We start from the raw sequence: 25037 nt of genomic DNA, 5'->3' as shown, positions 1-25037 counted from the left end.
AAAAGAATAGAATTTTCCTGAATCTTCCTCCTAAGATTGCTGTGGGTATTAACCGATCAAATGGAGATCAACTGCTTCTCCCAGTACTTAGAGTATAGTGAACACTCAATAAAATTAGCTATTATTAATATTTCTAGTATTCCAATTATTTTTGCCTTTTATCATAAATTTCATGGAAGCTTCTTAACAGTTCATGAGAATCACTTCATTTTCAGCTGCTTCATCTTCTTCCTACACATTTTCTTCTCTCTTTTAACTCATTGACTGTCCTTGTATCTAACCAATGCCAGTTTGGTAGAATTGTTGTTCTCTGTCCTCCATAAAATCATATACAGGCCAAATCAGTTGCCCTTAGGTATGTTCAACAAGTTTTGAAATATTAGGATGAACCCTGAACTCAGTAATCTTGGAACAAAAATGAAGAAGTGTCATTTTGCATAAAAGGTCACAAATAAGAATGCTCTCTTCTAAAAACATCTATGAAGAGGCCCTTTTCCGTGTCCATCAAAAATACACCCTATCTGTAGACCCACAGGGATTTACTCAGAGATGGCCTCACTAGCAAAATATTCTGGTTGGGCCTGGCAGATTAAAAACATCCCATCCGTGCACAGTTGCTAATACATACAATTCCTAGTAAAACCCCTAAACTGGAGTTTTGAAACCACAGCATTTTGATGTGCCAAGAGGAAAAACAATCTATTATGTTGAAAAGAAAAGATGGTGCGGCAGTTGTCTACTAATTTCCTTAGCGTGTATTGGTATTGGCCTAATGCAGTGGCTGTGAAGGCTTGCATTGTAAACAATTTTATTCTCCACTCAACCTTTCCTCCTAACTCTCCCCAAACACCTCCCCACCCCTCACACCTTCCCCCTACTTCCCCAGTAGGTTCCTTATACCTTTGAGTCTTGAATACATCTGAAAAATTGCTGCTATCCTCGGAATCGGAATCCGGAGTAGACTGGAGAATACCCAGGGGTGCCCTGTGGAGGTGACTGGTGGCTTCCGGTCCCCTTTCCTTCCATGAGGCCTAGCAGAGTCCTTGCAGCTTCTTCCCACAGGATGTGCTGCCGCAGCTGGTACTTCGGGCTCCCTCCCTCGTAAACATATGGGGACTCTCCTGTGCTCTTTTTCCCCATTAGGTGCCCTGTAAAAGACAAAACAAACACAGAATGCCACAAATTTAACCTGGAGCGATGAATGAATGAGGAATTTAAAAGGACCCCAATTATGTTTGTGCTTCTTGCTCTTAAATGCAGAATAAATAGCATTTTATTATTAGAGTTAGTTCATAGATGATTGGTTTTGCTTTCTATTCAAAATGAGAAGTGAACTGGACAGAATTCAGACCTGCAGCTCTGGAACCCAGGGTACGGTCCCAGCCCCTCTGCTAACGAGCTAGGTGACCTCTGCCAAGTCATCTAGCCTCCCCAGTCTTCAATTCCTCAAATATAAAATGAACAGGTTGGACTAAATGAAATATAGGGAACCTTCCATATCTAAAATTCTACCACCAATTCTGTGTGCGCTGAGTTCCATTCCCAACTGAATGGTGGAATTGAAACATCCTCCCCCGCCGATTTGAAATTGCTACTGCGAAGAAAAGTCTCGATGCTTTTCTTTGTGTGATTTTTAAAAAGGGGCGGGGGTGTTGTTTATCTCTTATCTGTAATACAAATGTACCAAAGGAATTTTTCATTTAAACTTTCTCAGAACTTAGCTGAGATTGAATCTAGGAAGCGTCACCTAGAAATTACAGTTTGTAAAGCATGTAATGAAAAACTGGTTGAAAACAAGCTCTGACCAACACTTCCCAGCCACATAATGCAGGATTTTCTCTTGGATGTCTAACGTGGTCAGCGAACGTCTACCAAAGGCTCCAGGGATGTACACGTGCCGTGTAAATTAACAAAAGTTGCGGTGCAGAAGGCCAAATCACTAAAACCATGGAAATTCATGAATGCAAGTGGGGACAGCCATGGGGTCAAAGGAGGCAGGGAATTCAAGGTCTGCATTCTGAGCACTTTAGCCCACTGCTTAAATATTCTCACATTATCTTATTTACTTTCGTCATTTGATTTTTCCCATCTCTCTATGATCAGCTTATATAGTATTTTCAAATGTCTAATATTAATAAAACTATCGTGCTTTTGATTTAAAGGTCACAGGTAAGAGCTCTCTGTGGCTCCAATGCTGACTGACATTAGAAGTATTTAAAGCAAACATCATGGGAATAATGTTGGACAGACCTCAGTCATACAAAATAGAAAGAACCTCTTCCTAGCATCTCTCTTCACCAAGAGGAGCCCTCACTATGATGTCATTGTGTATTGCAGTGTGCTGTTTACATGATGTCTAATTGCAGGTCAGTTCATGTGATCCACCCTGTAGTAAGTCTGATGAAAAAGAGACCCGTGGTCACACAGGTAAGCAAAGATTCTAGGATTAAAATCAGCTCACAAAAGGAGACATATGTACTACTATTTGTAATACTTTAAACAATAAAAAAAAAATCAGCTCACAGTCCAGACTCTACTATACTATACTGCTTCAAAGTCTTTGAACTTCCTAAGAATATAAGGCAGTGAGAAATCATTCTAGGGTCTGTGATAAGAATGAAGCCAGTAAAAGGCTTTCTAATATTATCTTTAAAATAGGAATCATATAGCCATATATCATGATTGATATCGTGACTCAGAAAATTAATTCTGTGAGTATTGGGGAGCCTTCAACTGAGGTTTCACTGCCCAGCAGTGTGAGCACTTGTCAAGTCACTTAAGACACGTCACACAATTTCAGGCCTCCCTATTGAGGACTCTGACCCCACTAAAGGAATCCTGAGTGATCGGCTCCTCACTTGTCTGCTTGGTCAACCTGGTGCCCAGAGAGCCACTAAGTAACCTTGCATTTAGCCAGAACAGTGATTATGTTGCACAACTTCCCAGGAAGTAGCAAGGCATTTGGCTTTATGTACATGGAGAAAATTGAATCATGATGATGGAAAAGCAGGATTAGAATCTGATGCTCCCAGTAATGCCCTCAGTCCCTCTTGCCTTCCATCACATCCTATCATCCTGTTAGCGTGCTGGAAAGGAGAAAGGCATTATTGCCCATGAGACAGAGGGGGACTGGAGATGTTTCCACAAGAACTGCATTTTTGTCAGGCCTGAATTATTTTGTGGACTTTTCTAAAAACCATCCGTGATGGATTTCACACATAGGATGTCCCTCAAAAAATGTATACACATGCTTTAAATAATTATAAAGGCAGCGTTTATTAAAATACATTTTATTTTCAAAATTGAGCTCTCGGCTGTTAAAGTATGTATACATTTTTGGGAGACATCCTGTAGATCCTTGGGGCCTTTTCTTGAGTTTTTAATGTTTGCATATTTGGAAGGCGGGTAGTGTTCCGTCTCCCACTCCCAGATCCACAGACTGGTCATGAAGACGAGGGTACTGCCCTAACCAGTTTGGCTCAGTGGATAGAGCATCGGCCTGCAGATTGAAGGGTCCCAGGTTCGATTCCTGTCAAGGGCATGTACCTTGGTTGTGGGCACATCCCCAGTAGGGGATGTGCAGGAGGCAGCTGATCGATGTTTTTCTCTCATCGATGTTTCTCTCTATCCTTCTCCCTTCCTCTCTGTAAAAATAATCAATAAAATATATATTCTTAAAAAAATAAATAAAAAAGAAGAGGGTACCATCTATAACATCACAGGGAAACACACATTCCCTGGGTCCTATTTCACTGGTGAGCTGGCACCTGTCCACCAAATAATCATCTCTATGGCAACATGGATGCTATGCCCACTTCCACCTCTTCTCCCATCATCTTTTGTTATCTGTTCATATCATAATAGTGGAGATCTCAGCTTAGCCAAAAGACAGGCACTTGAAAAAAATAAAACCATGGCCAGGGGGAAAAAGGCCTTTGTCTCATTTAAAAATACCACTAAAATAGCAGGTTTGAAACATAACTTTCTTGAACTCAAAACTTGAAGATTACTCAAACTCAGGAAACGACCCATTAAGACCAAGTGCTACGTACTTCTAGGAGCTAGTGTCTCTGGACAGATACTTAAACTCTATTTCAGTTTCTGGAATAGTGTGACAATGTCAAGCCATTCTGTAGCTGAGCACAGGTGTTCAGACTCCCCCCTCCCTGATAGAGACCACAGGCATTTACTTAGGAGACTGGCAAGCTACATTCAACACCGAACATCATTCCTGCTTGTGAAAGCTCACATTCCCTCCGAGAGCATGTCTACTTAAAGGTAACTTTTGCTCAACCACAATGTCATTTTAGACCCAAATGTGAGTTTCTCCTTCTCCTTTCTCTTTCCTTTTTCTTCCTCAACTCTGCACAGCCAGCCAAGGGAGAAAAAGGAAAAAGAGTGTGTCTGAGAGCAGTAAGAAAATTTAAGGTTGCCACTGGTCTGTATGCTTTGGGGTGAGGAATGCCCAAGCACCACCACAAAGGGTGATTAATGCCAGGCACCCTAACTCCCTGGAGGCAGATACACTCTGGAACTACAGCAATCAGGGTTGGCTTGCACCAGAAATAACATGGTTCTAGCTGCTCAGCTAACTCTCTTGTCCTCCTTTTGGCCTGTAAGGGTTACCTAATAATAAAGCCTTTTTAGGACAAAAAATATGGATGAGCAAAAAGAGGTTGGAAGTCTGGAAGTTTCCTTTCACCTTCCCAGGCCACCAGATGGTGGCTGGCCTGGCCACTGGCCACTAGCTCTAAGGTCCCAGGAGCCTTTTTAAGCATCAGTCCTAGGTTTGGCTTCCTTAACACCCAAGTGTCCTTTCTTGGTTGTTTTTGGTTTTGCTTTTCATCTTCGCTAATCCCAGCCTTTCCTCTCCACACCAGACTTCTGGGTTCCCATGCCCCTCAGAGACCACAAATGCTTTCACCCAGGCTGCCAGCCTTGGGCAATGACAGCGACAATGCGAACTACTCTGCTGCAACCAGGAGCTGTCCGATTCTCTCACAGAAGCGGCCACAACACGGAAATGCCGAGGAAGTGACAGTTCCAGCCTGACTCCTTTCCATGAAGTCATCCTGTCTTCACACAGAGAACCTGAGAGTTGTCTGATGTATATGAATTAGCAAGTATCTTTCCAACACACCCTCCCCTTCTCTACACAGATAACTAAGGAAATAGAAACAAACATATAAAAACACCACCATCACCATCACCACCACCACCATCACCATCACCACCACCACCGTCACCATCACCTCCACCATAATCACCACCACCATCACCACCATCACCACCATCACCATCATCACCACCATCACCACCACCACCACCATCACCATCACCACCACCACCGTCACCATCACCTCCACCATAATCACCACCACCATCACCACCATCACCACTATCATCACCACCAGCACCACCAGCATCACCCTTAAATCTCATTAGTGATGACCAGCCCCCGCCCCCCCCCCTCCGCAGGAAATGTTGGGGTTGCTGTAGTTGGCTTTATGGGGAGGTTTCTGAGGAAGTTAGGCGCTTTGCATTTGCCAGAGGCTGTTTGACGTGCCGAGATCCCCAGGGTGGCATTGGGTGAGCGGAAGGTTTCAGAACCGCTACCTGCCTCCCAGTTACTCGTCGCTGGGAGGCCTGGGGCCAGGATGAGCGAACCTCCAAGCCCATGCCTAGAGCGGCAGAAGGAAAGGAAAAGGAGCGAGGGGAGAGGGTGAGGTCGTCTAGGTCCAGGAGGCGGAGGAAAGCAGGGCTCAGGGTCAGCGCGGAGAGTAGGCGCGATTACCGGAGCGCAGGCTTCTGGATGGAAGGCGGGAGGGCTGGGCAGAGAAAAAACGATCGCTGCAGAGGCAGGAGGACTGAGAAAATTCAGAGGAGCCACAAAGGCGAGATTCAAGCTCTGCTCGCTGAACAGGTTTAAAGCCCCCCACCTGCGGCTTTGCGGGGCGCAACGGCGCAGCCTGGGTTCACGCCGGGCTGGACCAGGGGTCCGAGGCGCTCTCGGGGACCCGGCTTCCTAAAGGTGTTCGGGGAGAGACGGTGCCGGGGAGAGGGGGTGTTGGGTAGGTGTGGAGGGAAGGGCATCTTCGCGTGGCGTTGGGTGCCTGGAGAGCTGCGCGCGGGTGCCTGGGGAAGAGGGAAGACCCAGGGGCCAGCCCTTGGCTGACGGCTGGCCAGGACGGGGAAGGATGGGGAGTTTGGGGAGAAAGGTCGGAGCAAACCCAGTCCCCCAAAGCCGGGACCCAGAAACGCCGAGAGAGGGGAGACGGCCCCCAGCGCTGACCGGTCCTGCCCGGGGCGCGCGCGCCGACACTCACCCACCGCCCAGTGGTTGCCGCGCGGGTACATCTTGGCCAGCGCGGTCTCTCCGGCCGCCCGCACCGGCGCGGCGGGGGCCCGGGGCGCCTGGCAGAGGAGCAGCGCCAGCAGGACGAGCGGCAGCTCGCGGCAGCGCATGGTCCCGACGGGCAGCTCCCGGGTGCGCTTTCCAAACCGAGGAGCGACCGCAGGACGAGGACCTCGGGGAGCTCCGCCGTCGTCCGCGCCGCTGCTGCCGCCTTCGCCGAGCCCCGACTTTATATGGGAGCCCGGTCGGGGGGGTCGGGGGCTCCTCCACCGCGGACCCGAGAGCTCTGACGTCTCCCTATAGCGAGCCCGGGCGCCTAGACAACCGTCCGTGAACACCATCCATCTTCCCGCGGGTAATGAAAAGCATGAGTGTACACTGTCCCTCTCCCTTTCCCTCGTGGTCCCGGCCGCCTTCCCCACGTGGGATTAATTCTTCTCATCCCCGACGCCTTCCTCCAACACAATGCGGAGAACTCCCTCCCCAGCCTTACCTGGATGCTTCCCGCCTTAGCTGCCTTCCGATCCTGCCAGAGGGAGCGGCGGCCCGTGCGGGAAGAATGAGCAAACAGGAAATACTGCTTTAGGTTCAACTTTGCTAGAAGGGGATTGGAACCGGGATTGCAAGGACTTCTGATGCTCAGACCTTCCCCACTCCGTGGACCACCTCCCTCCCCGCAGTCCCAGCCCACAGACCTCCAGACCCTTGTCTCGCCTCCCCCCCACCCCTTCTCACCACCACCAGCAGCAACACCCTCACCCCAGCTGGGCGCCCCTGAGATGGAGGATGGGGCAGGAAGAATCTGCTCTGGGAACAGAGCTAACAATAGTTGTTCTACACACGCGGCCCCTTTCACAAGCATCCAGCTTCCAAATGCTAGATGAAGCTTTCGTGTTAATTTCCCAGGCTGTGTCTCCCAGAAAGCTCAAGCTGTCCCTAAAGTGCCATCCAGGCGCCTCTCCAGAGCTGCCCAGCTTTCCTCTGTTCCTTCTGTTCCCAGATGTGGAGAATGGTCACAGGCCCACTCCCTGGGTTCTGGATGGCATGGATGCAGTGGGAATGGGAACCACAGCAATGCCACAGTTAACAGAAACTGGCAGGGCGCTGTGGCCGCCTTCCCGCTGCCAGAGCTGGGGGTGTATTTGTGTTCCTGCAGGCCTCTTCCTCACCAGTTCTGGCGCATTGTCTTGCTGGTGGGTCCCTGGTATTGCATGTCAGTACTGGTGCTGAGACCAATTAAACTGGAATCATACAATTTTCTCAGAATACCTGGTGATTCAATGCATTCTTAGATGATTACATGTGCACTTTACATAACTGAATAGTCTTGGCCTCATTTTTTAAAATATGCTTTTATTGATTTCAGAGAGAGGAAGGGAGAGAAACACCAGTGATGAGTGAGAATCATTGTTTTTGCTGCCTCCTGCACACCCACTACTGGGAATCGAGCCCAAAATCCCCAGCACATATCCTGACCAGGAATTGAACCTCAACCACTGAGCCACACCAGCTGGGTCCTTGGCCTCATTAATTTGACCCAGCCACACAGGTTAGAGACTTCTCAACAGCTTATAGTAAATCCAGACTGTCCCATTCCACAGGGCACTGGGCAGGGCAGTGTTTCCTTAACAGAAGTGGGCAGGTGGGCACCTGAATGTCTCATTCATGTACAATGGCCCTTCTCCCAGATCCTCAGGCACACATTGTTTTGTGACTGATATTCTATGATTTGTGCTGTGTCTTTTTTGCTCAGTGATTCACAGACATTTCAGCATGAAGGGCATTTTTTATTTCTCCCATGGAGTTCAGGTTGGACTTTTTTAAATTGAATCTACTAGAGGCCCGATGCACAAAATTCATGTGGGTAGGGGAGGAAGGGGAGTCCCTCAGCCCGGCCTGCGCCCTCTCGCAATCCAGGACCCCTTGCTCCTAACCGCCTGCCTGCTTGCTCCTTACTACTTGGCTTGCTGCTCCTTAGTGCCTCCAGGGAGGTGGGAGAGGCTCCCGCCACCACCGCTGCGCTGGCCAGTTGTGAGCCTGGCTTGTGGCTGAGCGGCGCTCCAGCTGTGGGAGTGCACTGACTACCAGGGGGCAGCTCCTGCGTTGAGCATCTGCCCCCTGGTGGTCAGTGAACATCATAGTGACCAGTCGTTCTGGTCGTTCCTTTGTAAGGGTCACTGGGCTTTTATTATATAGACTAGGGGCCCAGTGCACAAATCTGTGCACCTTCAAAAGAACTGTAGGCTGCGAGGCTGTGGTGGGCACAGGGGCGGGTCTTGGCCTATCCCCTGCGCCCCCTCCCAGCCCCTCCCACTGTGGCCCCTGGTCCCCTGTCTGCCAACAGCCCTGCTCCCACTGCCACTGCTCCCACACACTGATGGCCCTGCCCCTGCTCACACTGGCTGACGGTGTGGAGCTATTGGGCCAGCACCACCAGCAGGTGCGTGCAGGGCAGATGCCATCAGTGGGTATGAGCAGTGGCTGCTGCCCTAATTGCCCCTCAGGAGCAGGGGGAGGTGGAGAAGCCCTCATGGGCAATCGAAATCGGCGCCAGGTGGCAGCAGCAGGTGCGAGCAGGGCCATCCCTGGCAGCAGGTGCGAGAGGCAGCTGCCAGCCCGATTGCCCCTCAGGAGCAGGGGGAGGTAGAGAAGCCCTGAGGGGCAATCAGGGCCAACAGCCACCACTCACACCCGCTGATGGTACTGAGCAATCAGGGCCGGCGCTGGGCACTGGCAGCAGGTATGAGCGGGACTGGCACCGGCAGCAGGTGCAAGCGCCGGGTGGGACCGCAGTGTGTGGGAGCAAAGAATTTTCAGTAACCACCAGAGGCTTGCCCTGATGACAGCGACTAGCACCCCGCCTTGGTCTGGCACCCCTGCTCACCTGCTCCACCAACCCGCCATGGCTGACGCCTGCCACGTTCCGCGTGCACCCCCGGTGGTCATCACACATCAAAGCAACCGGTTGTTAGGTTGTTCGGTTGTTCCGTTGTTTAGTCTATTTGCATATTAGGGTTTTATATATATAGATTGGGGTGACATTGATTAGAGGATGGATTTTTTACTGTGAAGCAGGCCATACTGTTTAGATTTCCCATTTTTGTTCATCAAAGACATAAGAAAACATCCTTCAATTTCTACTTAGGTTGAAATAACCAGTATTACCACAGAGAGTTGATTTACATAATTGCAGCTTAAATCCATGAAACATTGCATTTTAGTTCATTTTTTCAGGCTTCATCAAGAGTACATGTATGTTTTCAGGGTGGCTTTTTAACATGTGGAAAATAATTCGCACATCTCTATCATTGCCTGAAAGGGATCCCAGGTTGGGAGTCGCTTTTGCTGTAACTGGTCATTTATATGCTGGTGCCTGGGGAGCTTTGAGGGCAGGTCTTGCTGCAGTGAGAGGCCCCAGGTCCAGGCCAGGGCAAAGAAGCAGGCTGAGAAGGGCAATTGGGGTGGGGGGAGACGACGGGTAGGCAGTGGTGTCCTGCACATGTGTGGTTCTAATCCTGCTTCTGCCATGAGGAGCTACTCTGTGACCTCAGGCCAGTCACTCAGCATCTACGAGCTACTTTTTATTCTAATGAATAAGAATAGAGAGCTATAATGAAGGCAAGCTCATTTTTGTCTTAGATTGTGAGTTTGAAGACGGCATAGTTTTATTGATCAGTGCCTACCCTAATGCCACATGCTTTTTGAGGATAATCATACAAATACTAGCTGCCACTTACTAAGCATCTATTATGCCCTAGGCATGGCACATGGCTGTACCCACATTTGCTCGTGTACTCCTCACAGCTTCCCTGTGAAGATGTAATTCGTCCCATTCTATAAAGAGAAAACTGGCCGAAACCGGTTTGGCTCAGTGGATAGAGCATCGGCCTGTGGACTGAAAGGTCCCAGGTTCGATTCCGGTCAAGGGCATGTACCTGGGATGCGGGCACAGCCCCAGTAGGAGATGTGCAGGAGGCAGCTGGTCGATGTTTCTCTCTCATCGATGTTTCTAACTCTCTATCTCTCTCCCTTCCTCTCTGTAAAAAATCAATAAAATATATTTTTTTTTAAAAAGAGAGAAAACTGGGGCTCCGAAAGGTTGGAAACCTTACCCGATGCCCAGATAGGAATAGGCAGAGCCCAGAGATGCCCTCGGATCCATCTGATTCTTGGGCTCTGGGTGTGGCAAATCTGGAGAAAATGAAGTTCTTTGTAGTTCCAGGAACTTTCTAGGGGCTGGTGCATTTCATCACCCAGAAGGCATGAAAAGTATATTTAAAAGAATCAGGGATGATTTTTAGAGGCCTTTGGGTGAGCTCTCACTGTGGATTCCTCTGCATGTTTTCAACTATTCTCCTCCCACTCCTCACCCAACCCAGCCTCTAGATTTGTGCACTTGCTGCCAACTCCCATGTGGAAGTAGGTGGAAGTGGTGGGAACCCATATATTTGCTTTTTGGAGAATAACAGCCTCATAGTTTGGGCTATAGCAGGGATACCCAGAGTCTCAAAATATAGCTCACGATGTCTGAAACTGAAAAATATTTCTGAGATGTGTGCACTTGAATAGCCTACTGCACGATCCTCCTTGGAACCTGGATATTCCTGGCATTTCATCAACTACCTTCTGTGGTCTTCTGAATTACTGGACAGATTGAAGGATGATTACCCAACTCCAGACTCACAGTTTACCTTCTCCAGGGTGTTTTAACCTCCTCACTGTTTATATTTGGAGGCTGGATAATTCTTTGGTGTGGGGTCTGTCCTTGCAAGATGTTTGGCAGCATCCCTGGGCTCTCCCCAATAGATGCTAATAGCCCCCCTCCCTCAGTTGTGACCACTCAGATGTCTGCAGACATTGCTAATATCCTCTGGTGTGGGGGAATCACCCCATGTAGGAACCCCTGGTCTAATCTAACTCCTCATCCTCCTTAGCTACTTCCTTGCCCAGTTTTCCTTGTGTCCACCTTGAATATCTCTAGTGCTGGGGAACTCACTCCTTCTCATCTTTAGAGAACACTCATGTTCTAAAATCTTCCTTACTTTGAACCTAAACATGTCTCTCTAGCTTCCCCCCAAGGTGTGATCCTATTCTGCCCTGCCTGGTCCTTCTGATTCTCCCTCAAGTGTTTACAGACCATCATGCCACCCTGAATTTTCTCCATAGTTCCTCAAATGCAGTGATTGCTCCTTCCCTCCCCATGCTGACTGGTCTGAACATCCTCCACTGTAACTGTGTCCCCTTCAAAGTGGAGAAAGTGAGAGATGGGTGCTGAGTCTGACCACAAAGGAATCACTTCTTTGGATCACCCCCAGAGGGAGCTGAACTTCAGTCAAGGGATCTGGTGAGCAAGGGGCACTATTTTCTAGAACTTTCCACAGTTATATGCCTATGCCACTGTACCGGCAGCCACCTGCACCAGGTCAAACCTGCCTGGAAGGCCGGGAGGCTTCCGATGTTATCCCCACCCCTCAGGTAGCATCCAGGTGAGCACTTCGGCAGCAGGAGGGCCGGGCAGGGCAGGTGATGGGGCTGCTGGGTTCTGGGCCTGAGCAACTCTGGTTCTTTCTTCTAAGGACCTGTCCACAGAGGCTGGCCTCCTTATCCTGCCTCTTTCCTGGGATATTTATAAGGACAAAAATGAAAAAGACCATGAATGTGAAACCACTGTATGGATTCTATGTGAAGAGCTGACTGCACAAATGTAACCATGATTATCTCCGAATCATCACCCCCACCCCCATTCCCACCAGCTGACATCTCCTGGCCATGGTCTCTCAACTCTAGCCAGGCCAAGCTGCAACCGACTTTAGTAGTGAGTTCCTAAGAAAAAAATTTATTCAAAAAAGAAATCTCTGAAATACCATTAGTTTAATCTGATTTGCCTTATCAAATCAAAATACTGTACATCTATCCATCTCTCTCATGGTCCTTCACGTTGGCGCCTAGCACTGTGGCACCCAGGTATTCAGACGAGTAGATTGCATTATAGCAGAAACGAGGGCGGCTGGTGGGTCAAGTACACACACCGAGCCTCACAGCACAGCATCCTGGGAATGTTGGACTCCTCCATGGGTGTTGAGTCCTGCAGAGGGAGAGCTTCCCAGAAACTGTTCCTACAGATTTGTGATTTACCTCCCCGAGGAACAGTCAACTGAAAGTGAACAGGAGGAGGTTCACACTTTAGCCAGAGCACATCAGCTGTTCAGATCACGGCACTATAAGAATCCGGGTGATTGGTGCAGGGAAAAGAGAAGGCTGTTGTAGATACATTTAGGCGCCTACCCAATACCCACTTCTCCTTGGAAGGTTGGCCTGATAACGTAGCATCTTGTGTTTTATGGAGATTTTGTAGCAGGAAGTGGTAAGGTACAGCTCATCTACCACCACCGTGATCTCTCCCAGTGCTATCGGATCACTGGGACATCAAGTGTAATCAAACCCAACCACGTAATAGTTTCCTCTTTCTCATTAAATTTCATCTTATTTAGTTCTGACTAAGGTTCTAAAATGTCCAGGTCCTTTGGTAATTTCAACTTTAATTTATCTTCTGTATTTGCCATTTCTCACTCATTTTGCATTTTCTGCAAATTTAATCTAAGTCGAATTTACTTTCTCCTCCGGATTGTTAATGAGCATCATATATTAGATAATATGGTTTCCTGTACCGAGTCCTATGGGATCCTTCTTGATTCTTATTCCCATTCCAATCTAATTTAAGATGCCACTAATTATTACTTGTACTGACCATTTGGCAACAAAACCCAAAACTACATTACCGTCAAGTCTTCCAGACCCTACGTCTTTAATTGCTCTATGAATTGCTTGGGTCAGAGGTTTCACATCAAGTAAATGTTTAAATGAATTCTCCTGTGGGGTTTCAAGTCTGTAATTGTGTTCAAAAATGGTTGTGCCGGTATTAGGGAGAATAATTGAGGCCTTTGAATCTGCCTAGCTTGTTGCTCATTAGATTCTCTTTTACCATATGCGGACAGATCAATTTTCTTATTGAATTTCTTACATTCTTACCTGGAAGGACAGGCAGACCATGAGAACACTCATTTCCTGAGTCATCATGTTGATGAATGTTCTGTTGCTTCCGGAATTTGGAACCATCCCAGATCCCAAGATCGTGGGTCTCTCCATGTTGTATACAATGGCTTTGAGTACCCCGAGTCCTCCATTTCTGTTTAAGCCCTGGGCTTTAATTTCTCCTTACCTAGTTAGTAGCCAGTCATTAGATTATCTTTTAATGCAGTGTTTCTCAACATTGGCCAATTTTTCCCCCACCTCTCACCTCCTCACCCCCAGCCCCAGCCCTGGGACATTTGGCGATGCCTAGAGACACTTTTTGGTTGCCAACATAGAGGCAGGGAGTGGGGAGATGGGCGGAGGAGGGGGGTGTCAATGCTACAGACATCAAATGGGTAGAAGCCAAAATCTGGCTAATCATCTTACAATGCACAGGACTAGCGAACAAAGGATTTTCTGGTCCCAAATGTCAATAGTACTGAGGTTGAGGAATCTTGTCAAATCTAAGCTATTCTCAAAGCTACCGCCTCCTTCCCATCAGCACCACCAAGAAGGAGGGAGTAGTTAACCTTGCTAAGGAGTGAAGAGACCTGCTCCCTTTCTTCCTGCCTCACTTCCTTCCTTCCTTCTTCCCTCCCTCCCTCCCTCCCTCCCTTCTTTCTTCTTTCAACAAATATTTACTGGGTGCCAACCAGTAAAGCACTTTTATAGACACTGTAGATACAGACATTAACAAGATGATGAAACCCCTACCCATAGGGAGCTGACGTTCTAGCCAGGGAGTGAGACCCTGCTCAAGAGAAGATGGTTCAGAGATTGAGGAAAGAAGGCAGGGTTCTGTGATTTAACTATGACTACCCATTTCAGGGGCAGAAACCCAGTTTGGAAGGAATGAGGCTGAATGTGTTGTTGTTATTATTTTAGTAAGTTTAGTAACACTATTTTTTACTACATATATTAAGACCTAGCTGCTTTCCATGGAGAAGAAACTTTCTAGCATAAACAGCAAATTTAAGCTGTACTTTATTTGCACAGTGACCATCAAGACCATGCAAAAGCTTATGGCGAGAGAGACAGGGGAATTTGACACCTGGGCTTGCTACTTATGAGCTGTGTGAACTTGGGCAAATTTCTTCAGCTCTCTGAGGTTTAGATTCCAAGAAAATTATGATGCCTACTCATTAAACTGCTGTAAGGATTTAATGAGATGTTGTGTATTGAGAGTTTAGCATATTTTCTAGTACTTTGCATAGCTCTCAATAAAGGACTTATAATGTTCATGTGGGGCGGGGGGGACATCTTGCATATTTTGGTTCTTTTGCATGATGAGCCACCACTACCTTCTTCTTCCTCTGGTGCTTACTGGGAGGCAGGGACTTAGCAACTACCATTAGGGTAAATGCCAAGGCCTCTCTACACCATGGTCATGGCTATCACCTGGACCAAGTTTCCCCTCACCGGCAGTGCCAAAGAGAAACAGAGGCGGACAGCTGTTAAAGGCAAGACAGATCTTATTCAGACTACTGCAGTAAGGGAGAGAAATTTCAATATACAACAGAGCTCAATTCTACTAAAATAAAAGGCAGGAAACTTTTAAAACACTGGGTTGTGCTAAAGGAAAGTACTAAAGGACATAGAGGGTGGGGGTCACTGTGATTAGGCCATCTGTGCTTGCTAATTAGCACTTATGAAGGAGTAACAAACTTCTCATATTTTTATGATAGGAGGTAGTTTGGCAAATGGGAGCAAGGCAGCCACCAAGTTAGGCTCCTATCCTCCCACGAGGCTGGGAGATCCTTCGATGTTTGAATTTCATTGAGGAGACATTTCTGAGTGACAGAAGATTTACATCCCGAAGTGGCAGAGACAGTACTTACTATTGCAAGTTTTCTCTCTAAGGAAGGGGATACCAGGGACCTTTAGTCACATTTTAGCTGAAACAAACAGTAAATTCTTTTGACAGTGTCAAGCCTTCTTAGATAGGCATTTTAACGGGGCTGAGTTCAGAGGGACATGGCCTTGGATGCGTAGGAAACATCCTAGAGTTGGTCAGCTTCTTAGTGCGGAGGGCTGGACGGAGTCGCCCTGAGACTTTCCGGTGGACCAAAGCCTCCCTGTCTGGGAGGAGAGCCTTGAGCATCTTGAGGGCCTAATTGAACTGATAATTCACTCTTCATTGACCCCTATCAACCAAGGGCTTGTCAAGTGTTGTCATCTGTTAATAAAGGGCTTCTAATTGAGAGAGAACACTGTTAAGATCTGTTTAAACATGCTTGCACAAAATAGAAAATAGTCTGGAAGTAAATATAGCAATAATTAAAGTTCCCCTTTCCTCCAAGTCCAGCTCCCCAGAGTTGATCATTACTAATAATTTGTTTAACATTTTGTCTGAAAGCCTAGCATGTGCCTGTGAGGTAGTTGCTCTATTATTCCATTTTACAGATAAGTAAAACAAAGTCTCCTCACGTGTCCAAGGTGCCTAGCTGGTAAGTAGTAGAGCTGGGATGTGAACACAGGCAGTCTGTCTGCAGGGTGAATGCCCTTTTCCACAATGGCTTGTGTAAATGCTTTTATTTTTTTATGGCTATCACCTGGACCAAGTTTCTCCTCACTAGCAGTGCCAAAGAGACAGATTAAATAAGTGATAGCTTTACACAAACAGGTAATATTCAGAAAAAATGTCAAACAAATTATTAGTAATGATCAACTCGGGGGAGCTGGACTTGGAGGAAAGAGGACTTTAATTTGGCACTCTGCTCAGGAGCTTGCTTTATTCACTAGACAGTACACCAAGGATACTTTCCTGTCATTACTCAGAAATCTACCTTCTTCTTGAAAGAATATTAATTCTTTGTGTGAAGGTATGGCTTATTTAATCTGTTCCCGATTGGTGGGAACAGATTAAAAAATACGTACATCATTGTCCACTTCTTGCTCTTGCAAGCCATGCTGTGATAAGTATCGTGGTGCATGACCTTTGTGCAGAGTCATGAGCATCTCCGTATGGATCAGTCCTAAGAATGGACTTTCCGTATCTGAATATCGGCCCACCTCCGGCTCCCACCCGGTCCACCTCCGGCTCGCAGGCTCACTCGGCTGGCTATGGTTATATACTCGTGGGTTGATTGATTACTCACGGGGTGTGATTAAGTAATTAAGCTGAGGAGCCACTCGGATCCGCCAGGTGCCCACCCTTGAGGTTTTCGCAGAACCAGCTGAGCCAGAGCCTCCGCTCCTCCCCAGGGATGAAGCTGGCAGCCTGGGCTCCTCACAGGCCCCCCACGGCAAGCCCCCAGCCCCCTCCCCCCACCCCCCCACCCCCCCGCTTCCGCCAGGCCTCTGTGGCTTCCATGACAGGGGCACAGCGCCCGCCCTGCCTCTCCTGAGCTCAATCCCTGATGGCCCTGACTCTGTTGCCCCATTTTGCTTCCATTAAAAATGTCTGTGTATTTCCAACCCTCAGCCACAGGCTTCCGCCAGCGAGGCAGCTTGCGCCCTTGGCGAGGTCACCCCAAGGAGACCAGGGGCCTGTGGCTGCGACAAAGGTGGTTGTGAGCACAGGGGCTGAGGTTGGGGGCCACACGAAGGCTCCAGGGTCTTCACGCCCTGGCAGGCCGCCCACGGGGACCCTGCTCAGAGGAGAGGGACGCCGGCCAGGGCGGGGAGGGGCCCGGTGCTGACCCGGTGCCCCTAGGATCGCACTGGCTCAGCCTGACTCACTCACGCTGGCATCGCTGGCATCGGCCAAGCCCCCTGGGCCACCACATCAGCCACCAAACAGGAGCGGTAAGCCAGCCTCAGCGGGTCTCCCTGTGCTGTGTGCCTCCTCCTCATCCAGAGGGAGCCACCGAGGGGGAGGGGAGGGGAGGGCGGTGTGCGATGCGGTCTCACTAGGCGCCTCCCAAAGCCGGTGCTGGGTGTTCGGGTGGATGTAGGACGAGAGGTCCTGCTCGTTCTTCCAAGAACACACAGTCCATTGGCTCTTCGTTCCCAACAACAGGAATGCAACTGAGACTAACAGACTCCATTTCTCACCCCACAGATGAGCACACCGTCCGAAGGCCAGAGGCACTGGGCAGGGCCTGGGAGCAGGTGCTGCACCTCCAGGTGGGTGTGGAAGCGGCAGCATCGGGGAGGGATCTGTCTTGTCCCCACAGGTAGGGAGACACAGGGACCTGGCCCGCAGCCCCAGCTCGGTAACTTGATCACACCAGCCACCTGCACAGCGACCTACATATATAGGGTCTCCCAAAATTCACGCAAGATTTGCAATTCAATTCAATTGCAAATCTTGCGTGAATTTTGGGACACCCTATACCAGTGATGGCGAACCTATGACACGCGTGTCAGAGGTGACATTCGAACTCATTTTTTTGGTTTATTTTTCTTTGTTAAATGGCATTTAAATATATAAAATAAATATCAAAAATATAAGTCTTTGTTTTACTATGGTTGCAAATATCAAAAAATTTCTATATGTGACACGGCCCCAGAGTTAAGTTAGGGTTTTTCAAAATGCTGACAGGCCGAGCTCAAAAGGTTCGCCATCACTGCTCTATACCATGGCTCCTGGGGCAGAGCCCGCAGGGCAGAGGGTGGGAGGGCCTGGGTTATTGCGCGGGGCTGCTGGGACACTAGGCAGCTCTGAGCGAGAGGGAGAGCAAGCTGCGTGCTGCTGTGAAGGTCTTCAGAGCATGAGGCCAAGTGAGAAGCAAAATACAGACCTGCAGGGGTGTGGGGAGGAATGTGTCAGCATGTGCTTTTATTTACATAAACAAACAAAAAATGATACAGTTGATGAGGGAACTGGGTGTGGCAGACATCTTTAAGATCATGCTGAGCTTTGAACTTCAAGCTATCACCCGGCCGGCTAGTGTGGCTCAGTGGATTGAGCATCGATCTGTGAACCAAGAGGTCCCGGGTTTGATTCCCAGTCAGAGCACATGCCTGGGTTGTGGGCTCGATCCCCAGTAGGGGGCGTGCAGGAGGCAGCCGATCAATGAGTCTCTCTCATCATTGCTGTTTCTATCTCTCTCTCCCTCTCCCTTCCTCTCTGAAATCAATAAAATATATATATAAAAAGAAAATAATAAATAAAAATCAAACACACACAAAAAAATATATATGAATACCAAAGAATGCTCCCCTAGTTTGAAGGAAGTTGCTTTACTGTTTGGTTCTCTCTCTCTCTCTCTCTCTCTCTCTCTCAACCTCTGGCAAAATTGTGTAGGAATGAGCTTGGGGACAGGAAGACATAAGTGGCTTTAATGCCAATAATCTCATTGCTTCACCATTAAAATGGTATGTATGGAAATGACAAAAACAGAAGGCTAAAACTGCGACATGTTTGTCATCATTCTAACTTACAAAATGGTAGCCACCATGACTTCTGAAGGACAGGGCTGAAAAGATCTGAATGTACTAGAATCAGACACTAAAGGACATGGTTTGATGCAACGGAGGGAAATAGCCAGAAAAGAACAAAGAAACATACCAGCTCAGTCTCTTTCTTTCTTTTTTTAACATGTGTGGACTTACTGTCTGATTTCCCAAACGTCTGTGGTCTTTATGGAGAGTTAGATGAAGTTATATCTTAATTAGCAGTAGAATGTGTTAGCCCTTTAAACAAAGAAGGAGCAAGAAAGAAGCCTCCCACTTCACCTGCCATTTCCCCTACTTTGTCTTCCCCAACTCAAGTGCCAACTTGCACATGGCAGAACTTGCCACATCCTGACCCACTCGCCCGGGTCCTGCTTGTCCAGGCATTTCTGGAGGCGGTTCCCTCGGCCTGGATGCCCCGCTTCCATCTGCCTGGGCTTCTACCCTCCTTGTGGGGTTGTCTCTCTCCGTGGGACCGGCTGAGTTTTGGGCCTTACCTCAAACTGTGGGATAAAAGTATTTCTCTTTCCTACAGACATTTTAGTCATTGACCAAACCAGAAATCATTAATTTATTGGGAATGAGGGGGGACACAGAAGATCCCTGACGTTGTTATTGGCTAAGTTTTCAGGGCTGCCTCCAAATCCCATGGGCTGCCAGACCCTCTTTACAGGCAGGCCCCTGCCCCGCTAGGAAGCCTCTCTGTGGTTAATAACCCCTTGTCCTAAAGTTATGAGGGAACCTGCATCCTTTTTCATAGTCTCTCTCAGCACCTGGGACACCTCCCCAATGCCACCCCACACTCCCTACCCACTCCCTGCCCACATGCAAAGTCTCCTGGCAGCTGGTTCAGAAATCAGGTCTCTATCTCTCTCATTGCAAACCCAAACCTTCCTTCCACCTGCACCCAAGGCTCCTGGGTACCAAATGCGTGTGTGCAGGTGTGCGTGTGTGCGTGTGTGTTCACGTGTGCATGTGTGTGTGTGTGTGATTCACATTTAAAGATTATTTCTCTAGTTCCTCATATACAAACACACTACCCGCCTCATTCCCTCTCTGCCTCCTATCTTATTTCTATCTTTGCCCAGATATTTCTCAGAGGGCAGGCTGCCCTGCAGCACAATGGGCTCATCAGCTGAAAAACCTCGGCATCTTGCCTGGGTCCCCACAGCAATGCAAGGAGAGCAGAGCCCAGGAATCGAGCGGGAGTCAATAAGCACCGCCTAGCAGCAAGAATGAGCACCAGACCAGGGAAAAGCAGGTCTCTGTCTACTCCTGTTTATAAGCATAAAACTTGCACACAGACAGCCCTGAAGTCCTCAGAGAAGCAGGAAAATGCCAGAGGTAACACATATATTTATCTCAACCAGCTACAAGCACAATGAGTCGTCATTCTGCCCCCGGACACAGCCCAGGCTGGACTCGTAGGTCCCTGCTCTCAGGTATTTTAGAGGCCGCACCATGAACACCCTTCCTCTGACTGGCATCTCCAGAGGGTCAATTTCTAGGTATTGATTCGCAGCCTGGCAGCTGAATAACTTCCATTTCTTTCCTGTCTATAAACACCATCTGTTTGGGGAAAAACAGTAACAGGGAAAGGAAAGTGTGCTAAGCAACTAGTGAAAGGCAAGCCAGGAGCGAGAGAGAGAGAGAGAGAGAGAGAGAGAGAGAGAGAGAGAGAGAGAGAGAGAGAGAGAGAAAGGGGGTACACTTTGCTTAGGAACAAGCTCCAGAGAGAGGCAGATGGGATTAGATTTTCCCAAGCACCTTGGATTCCACCAATGAGGCCATGGTGGGGGAAAACAATGGCATTGAATAACGTCCAATGTGACCTTGAGCACTGCCTGTATTCAATTAAGAGAATGATTTTATGTCAGGAGAATGTGGGGGATCCAGACAGGTTAAGTAAAGTGCCAATGGCCAAAATAAGACTGCCATGAGAATTGGAATAAACTTAATCTTGGCAAAATTGTGACCTAGGCAAAAGTATTTTTTAGGATTCTTACCCCCAATATTTTAATTTACTTTTTTAAACATATAGAAAAGTACTGAGTAATATAATATATTCTGCATGTATATACCAGGATAATTGAACACATTTTAATTATATTCTTTTTATGACTTAGCTTCAAAGTCATGTAACGTTATTTCCATTGTACCCCATTGGCAGGGTAGTTCCATGTCCCCTGTAAATGCTAACCAAAGGCAGAAGAGACTCTTACTTATTTGTTCAAGTTCCGTGAATGTGGTCTCTCTCCTCTCTCTCTCTCTCTCTCTCTCTCTCTCTCTCTCTCTCTCTCAAAATGTTGAATCATACTGTACTCACCCTTCTTCTTATTGTGATGATGTGAGATGATAAAATGCCCACGTGATGAGAATAAATGAGGGGAATGATGGAGGCATGACGTAGTGTTAGGCTACTATTGACCTTCTGATGACATGTCAGAAGGAGGATCCTCTGCTTCTGGAGATCCTGGATTATGGAACCATCATGATGTCAATGGTTGAGTATCAGGAGCAGATGATGTTGGTGATTGGGGAAATGTAACCTTTTTAAACTGTGGTTGACCATGTGTAACTGAACTGGTACAAGCAAAACTGCAGGTAAGTGGGGACTACTATAGTAACATGTTAGGCATAAAATTATTCACAGTATTCACTAGTAATTTTTAAAATCACTACTGCTCCTATTTTCATTCTCTACATTGTTTAGTTTTACCTTAACTTTATACTTTACTCTTTTTTCTGTCTTGACAGAGAATTATTGTCCCCAAAGAATTATCTTCGATTTTGTTCACCTCTACTATTTCTTTGTTTCCTATTTCATTAGTTTTTTCTCTTGGTTTTTATTATTAAGTTTCTTCTATGTTCTTTGGGTTTTCTCTACTGTCCTTTTGCTAGATGCTTGAATTTACAGTTTTAATTATTCTTTATCTTCTTTTTTTAATGTTTGTCCTTTTTTATTTGTTACTCTTATAAAAATCTCAGTTTTGACTGGACTCAGACTTAGAGGTAGAAGCTCTCAGAGGGGACCGCCTACGTCTCTCGGCAGTGTGTTCCTGGCGTTTTTCTTTGGCCTCCTTCATTCTCTTAGCCAAACGTTTGGCATATTCCGCAGCCTCTTCCTTATTTTTCTTAGCACGTTGTTTCCTCAGGGCAATACTCTGATGTTTGTGTTGCAGGACGTGTGGAGTAACAAGACACTGAACCTAGGGTGCTTTAGTCCTAGTTTCTTACCTTCTTTGTTTAGGGGCTTTCTCACAACATATTGGCGGACATCATCTTCTTTAGAGAGATTGAAAAGTTTACGGATTCTGCTGGCTCTTTTGGGCCCCAGGCGATGAGGCACAGCGGCATCAGTGAGACCAGGATATCTTTCTCCCTTTTTTTTTACAATGACCTTGTTGAGAACACTGAGATTGGCATCCACAATGCAACCCCGAACACATTTGCATTTTCTCTCCCCAGTTCTCCTTGTTCTCTAACAGGAGTGCCCCGTACTCAGCAGCAGGCGGACGTGGCCATGGGTCAGACACCCTGCTTCATGGGGACACCGTGTTTGTCATACCCACTACTGATTCGAACCACATAACCTTTCCGTACTTCACCCAGAGAGTCAGCAGCAACTGCTGTGGCCATAGTGCTTCTCATAAAAGGTACGAAGTTTGCGTTCATCGTCCACTTCAGTGAGTTTCTCGCAGCCAGTGGCTGGGAAAGAGATGTTCAGCTTCATCCTGAAGCAGCTGGCAGCCTCCAAGGCCCCTGTCTTTATGTTCTTAATGTGAACATAAGGCTATAAACTCACCTCCAAGCCTCACAGTGTGTGGTTCCACTATTTACATCCAGTTCTAAGTATCTGGTCACTTTCACCGTGAAACGACCTTTAACCCAGGAGTCCTTTAGGAGCGCAGGCTTTCGTTTTCAAGTATTAAACGTTTCATTTAATTTTTCACTTAATTGCTTTTAATAATAAAAACTGGTTTTAAAAGTGTGTCCTAATATATGATCATTTTCTTAATGTTTTATATGTTCTTGAAAGGAGCACATAGTGTCTATTTTAACTGGATGCAGGCCTCTATATCTATCTCTTATGCCAAATTTTTTATCACGTTGAACAAATATTTCATAGATTGTTCAACTCATTTACTTCATCTAGCAGTTTCTAATAGAGGTGTGTTAAAAACTTCCACTCTGGTTATGGTTTAGTTAATTTCTAATTGTTTTAGTTTTTCCTTTACACATTTTAAGGTTTTATGTTGTGTGCATACATGATTATGCTTGCTGTATCTTGTGTATTGTTTTGTAGTATGTTTCTTTAGTCTTAGTAATTCTTTTTTGATTAATTAAATTCTATTTTACTTGACAATACTGTAAATGCTTCAGTAGATTAATACATGCCTTCAATATCACTCCCCAAACTTTTCTTTTTAACCTTTCACTGTTCTAGAACTTGTATGGATTTGGTTTGTTGTTGTTCATTTGTTTTCATCCAGTTTGATGGTTGCTGTCCTTTAATAGATAGATTGATTCAATTATATTTATTGTGATTACATTTTAACTTGTTTCTACCATCTGGTTTCTCATTATTAGCTTTTTACTGATGTTAGGGGTACTACAGGGCCTGTCACAGAATCAGACAGCGGTTTAGCTCAGGTCTACTTGAAAGGATGTGTCTACATCCTCCTACCTTCCTTCCAAGGCTTGCAGCGATGAAAAGCCAGAAACCTAGTCAACTGTTGCTGTTTATTTTTCCCAAGGGGAAGCCCCACCCCAGCGCTGCTCTGAGGCAGAGCCCCTAGTTCCATTTCCCCGCCATGTGGCACATTAATCCCCTGTGGTTCTCCAGGAACTCCGCCCCAGCCCAGCACTGCCCACTTATGGCCAAGAGCCTAGTGGCCAGTGCCTGCTAGTGCTTAGTGCAGAGGCGGTGCTAAGGAGAGGCAAGTCTGCAGAGCGTGAAACAGTGTCACCAACGTCCAGTCATCTCCGCGTTTGGGCAGACTCTCCCCTGACACTCAGATGGTGTCACAGCAGCTCCAAACAGCACATCACACCAGGCCTTCCCTCCCCGCCTTGAAAACATCCCCTTCTTAGGTATCATTCTCTCGGAGTCCTGATCTCCTCTGTGTTTAAGCTAATTGGACTTCCCTAATCCTACCCTCACCGCAGCTGTGAAAAGTACACTTAGGGGAGGAGTAATCACAAGGGAGACTTTATGTTTGTATGTGGCTCTGGGTTCCATGATGGAGAAAACCATTCAGGGGAAAAGAGAGGGAGAAAGAGATAGAAACATTGATGAGAGAGAAACATCGATCGGCTACCTCCTGCACGCCCCCTATTGGGGATTGAGCCTGCAACCCCAACATGTGCGCTGGTCAGGAATCAAACCAGCAACACTGGTTCAAATGGGACGACCCTCAAACAGCTGAGCCACACCAGCCAGGCTGAAGGAAACCATTCTTAGGACCAACTCCAATGTCAATGAGACAGAGCTCTGATGTCATCATTGTAATAATACTCCACAAATATCTGAGTTGTCATTTGATTTTATTTCATTTCATTTATTTCATTTACCTGTTTTGTTTTTTTCAGATACTTAAATATGTCATGGTTAACAACATTAGCCTTTTTCTATGACTGGAAAATTAAAGGACTCCATTCATTCATTAATGTCTTATTCAGACAGTTTGACAAGGATATTCATATGTCTCAAGCAAGAGGTCTGGCATTTATTAAAGTCATTGCTACCCCTCAGCAAGTGAAAATATATTTAGATTTCCACATAGAGGTTTTGTTTGTACATATTGTAAGGACCAGTATCAGATTCCATTGAGTACTGACCTTTACTTAATTCACAAGGTCACACCATCTAAAGGTCCTTTGTACTTGATGATAAAAATAGGACATGGATGGGCTTGTTTTTTAATTCAAAATAATGATACTTATCATTGTTATACTTGTTCTCAATCTTTAGCTATAATGGAGTAACATCAAGTATGCATGTCACAGATGGCAGCAACCAAGGAGGGCACAGGAGGTCTGCATCCACCGTAGACCGCCCGGAAGCCTCCGGTTGGCAAGCATTAAACAGTAATTCTAATATTCTCTAGTATTCTTGGTATTCTTTGCCTGCCACATTTTTTTCCAGCAGGACTTTTAATAAGTAAACACTACATTGATTTGAATTTCATCTCCCTTCATTTTTCTTCTTTTCTTTTTTATTTTTAAAATATGTTTTTGTTGATTTGAGAGAGAGAGGAAGAGAAAGGGG

The 25037-nt window shown here is 46.8% G+C and overlaps 1 protein-coding gene and 1 pseudogene across 1 annotated transcript; both read right to left on the bottom strand.

Moving 5' to 3' along the window:
* Positions 1-517: 517 nt before the first annotated feature.
* GRP (gastrin releasing peptide) lies at positions 518-6539 on the bottom strand. The gene is given in 4 exon segments (XM_023752596.1): positions 518-521; positions 901-983; positions 985-1148; positions 6327-6539. Coding segments are annotated over 4 exon segments (390 nt in total). The 5' UTR covers positions 6466-6539.
* Positions 6540-21750: 15211 nt separating this feature from the next.
* On the bottom strand, positions 21751-22499 carry LOC102440264 (annotated as a pseudogene).
* Between the last annotated feature and the right edge of the window lie 2538 nt (positions 22500-25037).

The sequence above is a fragment of the Myotis lucifugus genome, unplaced genomic scaffold (assembly GCF_000147115.1).
Source record: "Myotis lucifugus unplaced genomic scaffold, Myoluc2.0 scaffold_36, whole genome shotgun sequence".
Taxonomy (NCBI): domain Eukaryota; kingdom Metazoa; phylum Chordata; class Mammalia; order Chiroptera; family Vespertilionidae; genus Myotis; species Myotis lucifugus.
The sequence above is the reverse complement of the archived record's forward strand: the minus strand, read 5'-3'. Positions and strand labels throughout refer to the sequence as shown.